This window comes from Trachinotus anak, unplaced genomic scaffold, assembly GCF_046630095.1.
Source record: "Trachinotus anak isolate AG129_WGS33_773 ecotype Australia unplaced genomic scaffold, CSIRO_AGI_Tana_v1 ptg000033l, whole genome shotgun sequence".
NCBI classification, from domain to species: Eukaryota; Metazoa; Chordata; class Actinopteri; order Carangiformes; family Carangidae; genus Trachinotus; species Trachinotus anak.
This window is the reverse complement of record NW_027273884.1, coordinates 4,167,284-4,174,941: the sequence shown is the minus strand read 5'-3', so window position 1 is coordinate 4,174,941 and position 7,658 is coordinate 4,167,284. Positions and strand designations below refer to the sequence as shown.

Genomic DNA, 7,658 nt, shown 5'->3' with positions numbered 1-7,658 from the left:
GTCTATGAAAGAAACATTTGGGCTGATTAGACTGTGCAGTGAGGGGAGAAAGTATTTTACTGCCTTGACGAACCAGCACCATAAGAGGCTGCTTTTTAATCCTGCACACCATTTTCACCTTTTGGACAGGAATATAAATATAAAAATTGTGCCACTTCCTCAAGAAATACTCACAAGTGCATTAATTGTACATCTACATCTACAGAACTTGACTTTACAGAGCTGTTGTGACATATGTGCCTGTGTTGATACCTTCCCATCCCAAGATCTCCTTTAATCCCATCAGGCAGGTCAAGATCTCAGAGAGCGACTGAGAGGACTGCTGTCGAGTCAGGTCACATCACTGAGAACGTGCAGAGAGCAGCCGACTGTTGCAGTCTGCCAGCGGGAGTGAGCATCCCCGGGATTAACACAAATGCAGTGCATATTTCTACCATCACAGCTGGCCATGCTGAACCTGCACTGACAGTCATTGTCATCATCGTGAAGTCAGATCTAAGCATGAACGCTTGTGAGGGCTGCCGCTATAATGATTATTTTCATTATGAAATACAAATACTGTACAAAAACTGTTTTCTTAATTGATTGCTTTGTCTATAAAATGGAAATGTTATAACTCCATAGGGCCCAATGTGGCTTATTCAGATTGATTGTTTAATCTGAACCACAGTCCAAAACAAAGAAAAAGAAGATATTCAATTTAATATTATATATAAGAAAAAAAGCATCAAATCCTCTGGGTTGATAACAGATTGCTTACATTTTTGCTTGAAAAATGATATGTAAATAATTATAAGATTAATTTTAATCATCAGCTCTTAATGTATAATATGAAATGTTTCCCGAACATATGGACAATGTCATTTCATTTGCAAAATCTTGTTAGTATCACTAAATGATATCGGGTTTTTTTTACATTAAAAAAAAGAAATAAAAAGGAGAAATTTTTTTTTTTGTGAAGTAAGAAAACCTGGTGAAACAAACAACGCAGGTCATTTTTTTAATGTGAAAAGCTGGCCCACAACAATCCTGCGAGCACTTGATGGGCCCTGTCAGTCTGGTATTAACCACATTGTCTTGACGGGCTTACCGTTTACTCTGATAGGCCAGGTGGACTTGGCTGTTACCTTAAGTAATTTAATGTGGTAGCTGTCTAGGCCCTGTCTGTCCGTCTGTCTTTCCCACCATGTGGATGAGGTGACAAGCTTAAACCGGTTCATACGTGGATGGGAGGCCGGTTTCAGCTGGCTGCGTTGCCATAGTAACGAGCTCTCTATAAATACAGCTGGGTCTCCTCGCCAGCCTTCACTCCGGTTTCAGCACTGCTAGAGAAGCCACACCTCCGGCAGCGGACTTCGTCGAGAAGGGGAACTGCCGTGTTCTTTTTTTTATCCCAGCTTTCTGGTCTAATGGACAAACTCTTTGTAAATGCTTTTTAAGGTATGTAAGGACTTTTCGATGTCATGGTACCAAGTACGCCACATTTTATCTTAAAGTCTTATCTAAAAAAATACGTTAGCTAGCAGGCTGATTCAGTTATGGCGGGTTGGAAAGAACAATGAAAATGAGATACTGGGGATGAGTGTTCTTGCTGTTCCACAGTAACCCTAACGTCTATAAATCCCCAAACTGAAGCGAGTGTTAGCTAACACTACGACGTGGCCGGTGTGGCAGACGGCTGGTTAGTTAACGGTTATCTTATCTGTGTTAGCTAACCCTGGTAACTAACGGGCATAACCTAAGCCTGATATGGGAACTTTTCAAGAACATTGACTTCGATGTGTTGACGTTACGGAGAACACGGTTTTGATTTGCTTGTGTTAACTTGGATAGAACACGTTAACGGTAAGTTCCAACGCTAGATCGCCGCATGGCACGAAGAAGCGGAACCGGCATGTTGACGTAGAGTCCTTTGGTAGTCACTGATTGGTTCATCTTCGTGTCGTTCTTTTAAATTAAAGGCGGATCTTTTGCTAATTGGATTAAATCTTAAGTGGGAGGGCTTTACGCGCTGGGTGCTTTGAATGACTTTTTTTGCGTATGGCGTCAAGTTGTCATGAGACAGTTATAAAATGGATCGCTGTTAAAGACAGAGGAACTACGGGTTTATTGACCACTAGCGTGTGTATGTCTTGGCATGCCTGAAGTCTCGTCAGATATAATGGGTTTTAATAGAATAATCCGTAACTTACTTTTACTATTACTAAATGTATATTGGAATTTGTATTCACTTTGTTCTTGAGCCTTAAACTCAAGTAGGGTCCATAAATAGTTTGTCTTCTTTCCTGATGCTGCCCCCCCCCCCCAAGAGGAAATTAAGTTTTTGTTAAAATTCTGTCAACTCCTTTTGTCCACAGAATCATAACTCTAGGAAATCACACACTGGCTACTCAGCAGGCCCTGGCCTTGAGTCTTATTTGAAGGGATTTAACTTCACTGGTGAGCCACCTTGGCTTCTCTGCACCTGAGTAACAGCAACACGAAATTCCATCTCTTTCGTAGCCAAGTAAGTATTGTCTGTTTGTAGCTTAGTTCAATATTGCATTGTAATCTTGCACTGATAATACTGTCAAATTATCATTAATTCAAGTACAATTTTTGAGAATTACTGACTTGTGGACTGTTTGAAACATTTCCATGAGTGGGGAATAAAACAGCCTTTTAGTTCTCAAAGCTGAATGTAATCTCAATTACCCCCCCCCCCCCCCCCCCCCCCGTCTTCCAGTTTAGTAGGGACTAATCAAAAGGACTCCTTGTCACCATGAACACTGCCACTCCCACCGAGTTTGAATTCTCTTTCCTGGAGGAGGGTTTCTCTGCCCGGGATATTGTTGAGCAGAAGATCAACGAGTCTATGACGGTAAGTGTCTTGTGCTGGCATTGTTCAGAGGACACACATGGCCCCATTTGTTAGGTGACAAATGTCATCAGGATGTAACTGAAAACAAACTGTTTCACTGAAATACTGAATACTCTTACTCTTAAGTCCTTGGTGCAAATGATTGTTGGTATTATAATATTAGAAACATAATATAGTAGTTTATTGTTGCAGTGTAACATGTATTCTGTATTCAAAGATTGATTTTGTTATAAGACTGCTTTTAGTAAATGCATTTGTCCTTTCATCTACTCCATTACAGGATGACAGGGATGCCTTCTACGTCTGTGACTTGGGAGATGTGGTTAAGAAACACCTTCGATGGATGAGAGCCCTGCCTCGCGTGACTCCTTTCTATGCTGTTAAATGCAATGACAGCCGGGCTGTAGTTATGACATTGGCATCTCTGGGAAGCGGTTTTGACTGTGCTAGCAAGGTAAAATTTGTGTGTTGGGAAAAATTCCAATGCACTTCATGTTCTCAGACTACAAACATCTCTTGATGGTTATCTGAAATTGCTTAGGCAGCTTCTGTTTTTAAATTTGCACATATTGTCCTCCCTTAGATGGAAATTCAGATGGTTCAGTCTCTGGGGGTGGATCCAAGCAGAATCATCTATGCCAACCCCTGCAAGCAAGTTTCTCAGATCAAGTATGCATCTGCCCATGGGGTGCAGATGATGACCTTTGATAGCGAGGTGGAACTCATGAAAGTGGCCCGCTGTCATTCCAATGCCAAGTAAGACTCTTAATCGTCTATAATATAAAGGCTTAGGTGGTTATATTTATTTACCTGCTGTATTTTCTGAACTTTTGCCCTTTAAATAACTTTGTTTCTGTTTTGTGCCCAGACTGGTTCTGCGTATTGCCACTGATGACTCAAAGGCGATGTGTCGCCTAAGTGTGAAATTTGGGGCCCCACTCAAAGCTTGTCGAGGTCTTCTGGAGCGGGCTAAAGAGCTGGGGCTTAATGTGATTGGCGTCAGCTTTCATGTTGGCAGTGGCTGCACTGATGCCAGGACCTATGCACAGGCTATTGCTGATGCCCGCTGTGTTTTTCACATGGGGGTGAGTTATGACTGAGACATATAAACAACTGATTTATGAGGGTTTTCATCCAGTAAAATAAACAAAACCCTACTTTTGTGACCTCTAGGATGAGCTTGGCTTCAACATGGATCTATTGGACATTGGTGGTGGTTTCCCTGGTTCAGACAATGCTGAACTCAAATTTGAAGAGGTAAGACACACATGCTAAAGATAGTTATTGCACTCAGAGTTATATAAAACAAGGAAATGCAGCCTTTGTTTAGCCAGAGCATCAGTAGTATGAGCACAAGACAAGTGCTTACAGTCTGATTCACACATGAACCCTTTTGTCCTCTCTAGATCACAGCTGTACTCAACCCAGCCCTGGACAAGTATTTCCCTGCTGACTCTGGTGTTAGGATCATCTCTGAGCCAGGGCGCTTTTACGTAGCCTCTGCCTTCACCCTGGTTGTCAACATTATTGCCAAGAAGGTCATCATGGACGAGGAGTCAGGCTCTGATGGTAACAGCCTTTATGTAAAAAAATTACCATGGACTAAACTAAGACAGTTTATTGTGCAAGCAGACTTGTAAGTTGTGTCAGCAGTAAACTTATTCATGCTTTCTTCACAGAGGAAGACGAAGAGACCAGTGACAAGACTCTGATGTACTACGTCAATGATGGAGTGTATGGATCTTTCAACTGCATACTATTCGACCATGCTCACTGTTTGCCAACACTGCATAAGGTAATTGGAACATAAAGGACTGAAATGGCGGCAAAAGTTCATCATTCATATGAAAGGTGAAACAAATGGTTATAGTAAACATCTTGTCACCCCCCCTCCCCCCTCCATTAATTACTAATAGAAACCAAAGCCAGATGAAGCCATGTACCCCTGCAGTATCTGGGGCCCAACTTGTGATGGCCTTGATCGCATTGTCGAGCAGTGTGACCTGCCCGACCTGCAGGTGGGTGACTGGCTGGTCTTTGAGAACATGGGTGCCTACACTATGGCTGCCTCCTCCACCTTCAACGGCTTCCAAAGACCTGACATTCACTATGTCATGTCCCGCCCTGCTTGGTGAGTGATGTCACAGAAGCTGAAATCCTTTGCAGGCGCATCTTGTGAGATGAGAGAATTTTAACTTTCATCTGCATTATCTCTTCCAGGCAACAAGTGCAGCAGATTTGTTCCCAGGGCATGCCGGCTCCTGCAGAGGAGTCTGGCCTGTTTGAGGTGTCAGCCTGCTGTGGCCAAGAGAGCAGCTTGGAGATGCCCACCAAGCCTTGCCAGACCCATGTGGTTTAAACACAGCAATGTTATTTCTCCAGATCTAGCATCCTTATTTTATTTTTTTTTAATTTTTGGCAAAGGTTCTCTTGGGGTTTTTTTTTTTTTTTTTTTGGGGGGGGGGGGGGGTTGTTTTTTTTTTTTTTTCTTTTTCTCCTTTCCCCTTCTCCTTAAATGTACGTGAAATTTCAAGGCCAGTTACTTGACAGGAGAATGAGAGGGACATGTTGTTGCACAAAATTTCTGTGTTCTGTATGGAAGCTGGGGATCAACCCTCAATGAAATGAGGCTGAATCACACTCTGAGTGTCTCTGTGGGTTCCGGGCAAAGTGTTACAGGGCAACTCTGTACTTGAATTTGTTAGAGCAGTCTTCCTGCCCTAACTTGGGGTAATGACTGTAAGAACTGAAGTTCTCTAGTTTATGAGGAACCCATTAACTGAACTGGAATAGTCTGGGGAAAATAAACAATAATAAACTACTTTGCTGAAGGTTTATCATTACCACAGGACTCACAACACTTGAAATTGTAGCATTAGTCCAGGAGGTGAAGGGTTACTCATGCTATTAATCTAATATTTAACTGCATAGTAGCAGATTGCTTATGGCTTAAGCAATCACCAGTGCTGTTTGCCCTGGAAAATATAAAAGGGGGTGGGCGATTTAAGAGCTGACCCTTCAAAGCCCTGTAAACAGCTGAAGTCACATCCCTGGCTAGTAACTCGCAAAGAGGTGGTTGGAGGGGTGATTTAATTCCTCAAAAAATGGCTGCTATTTTAATATTTATCTTTTCCATGATCTCTTCTTCTGTACAGAACCCCTCAAGTGTTAATCCTCAAGATGTTAACATATCAAACACTATTTATTCTTTTTCTCGCTTTTTTTTTTTTTTTTTTTTTTTTTTTTTTTAAACTGTTATTCATTTAATAGCTATTCGGTGTGTTATGTTCTATAAGTGCATCTCTGCTGGTTATATGGCCTGAGCTACTACTTCCCATGCAAAATTTGAATATGTATGCTCACTGGAAATACTACATGCATGAATCATACTCTGTATGTTGAAACACCATGCAGAGTAACTGTGTGCTTATATGGCTGCTGTAATTGAAACTTTTCAGACAGCAATGTCAATACATGCACTAAACAGACATTTTAGTTAAAGCCATATGATCTTCATATTAGTCCTGGTGACCAGACACTGCAGGTGCCACCAAAAACAAATCTTCAAGATTAACACTTAAACACGGGGACTCAAGAAACAGACTGCACCCTTCTCTTCTCCCTCTTATCTCTGTCTTTCTATGTGTTTTTTTTCTTTTTTTTTTTTTTTTTTGTTTTTGTTATTTGTATAAGGCAAGAAATCTGTTTATGATATTAATAAGAAGCAGTGTATAACCATACATTTGAAATTGACTCGAAAGAGATGGGATTGCTAATTCATGATGCTTTCCTATGGAAACTTTTTGAAGTTTTGTATTTTTTTAATAAATAAAACTTTAGGTGCAGAGCTGAAATATGGATGTTGTGTGTTTTGTACAAATGGGACCACATATAAATAATCACTGAAGTACCTGTGTAGTCATGGACCTTTAGAAAGCTATTCACAGGATGTTCCAAGAGCTCCATCTAGTGTCACAGTAGGGAATGACACTCAGCTTTGCATATACACAGTTGAGTAGACTCCAAAAATAGCAGCTGTGACATAGATGAATGCTCCTGGTTTTCACTGTCATCTGTCTCCCACTCACAACAACTTCAAACACACACAAGGGAATTCATTTTGCATACTGGTGTACAATGAACACCCTGCAACAAACTCTTATCAAATAGGTTATAAATATAATAATGCTCGCCTGTCCCTGGAATATAATGAACAGTACTTCAATTGTACTTTAAGTCCAAACTTTATAGATTTTACACAAAGCAACAGCTGGTTTGTATAACGTCTAATCTTAAATGTAACTAGTCAGCTTTGCTGTAGAGAGTCACTTCATCTACAAAACAGTTTTTAGAGCAATTTCTGTTCACCTTAAGGATGGTAGCTGGGATATATTTTGTGTGATTTGGGTAATCTTGTCTATTTTTAAAGGGCAGCTGGTTACCCTGCAATAACAGTATTATGTACTTTCTATTCACTACACCTGGGTCCACTTACCGTCCATTTACAACATGTTTACATTTACAAATTGTGTTAATTTTCTATTATCAGTAATCTTACATCCACTTTGGTAGTATTAGTAATGGAAAGGCACATTGACATTTCCTTTCAAAAATCATTGTTGATTTTTGTACGTTAATGCACAGCTTTGTATCATTTTATCTTTGTTTTTACTACTTGTTTTAGCAAGTTTGAGTTAATTTAGTCTGCAAATTCTGTTTGGCCTTATACTGTATTATTACAAATGACAACCTTTAAGTCAAACTGGTATTTTGTTCTTGTGATTTATTATGTCACCGT

At 40.4% G+C, this 7,658-nt stretch overlaps 1 protein-coding gene across 2 annotated transcripts; it reads left to right on the top strand.

Annotated features, from left to right (window-relative positions):
- The first annotated feature begins 1,280 nt into the window (after nucleotides 1–1,280).
- odc1 (ornithine decarboxylase 1) lies at nucleotides 1,281–6,714 on the top strand. Of its 2 annotated transcripts, none has more exons than XM_071471296.1 (11): nucleotides 1,281–1,440; nucleotides 2,358–2,506; nucleotides 2,731–2,860; nucleotides 3,141–3,314; nucleotides 3,444–3,616; nucleotides 3,729–3,945; nucleotides 4,034–4,117; nucleotides 4,267–4,429; nucleotides 4,540–4,655; nucleotides 4,777–4,991; nucleotides 5,081–6,714. In XM_071471296.1, the coding sequence occupies exons 3-11, from the start codon at nucleotides 2,762–2,764 to the stop codon at nucleotides 5,217–5,219; spliced, it is 1,380 nt and encodes a 459-aa protein (XP_071327397.1). In that variant the 5' UTR covers nucleotides 1,281–1,440; nucleotides 2,358–2,506; nucleotides 2,731–2,761; the 3' UTR covers nucleotides 5,220–6,714. The 2 variants fall into 2 exon arrangements, with proteins under 2 accessions (XP_071327397.1, XP_071327396.1); XM_071471295.1 differs by having other exon boundaries at nucleotides 2,726–2,860.
- Nucleotides 6,715–7,658: the final 944 nt, after the last annotated feature.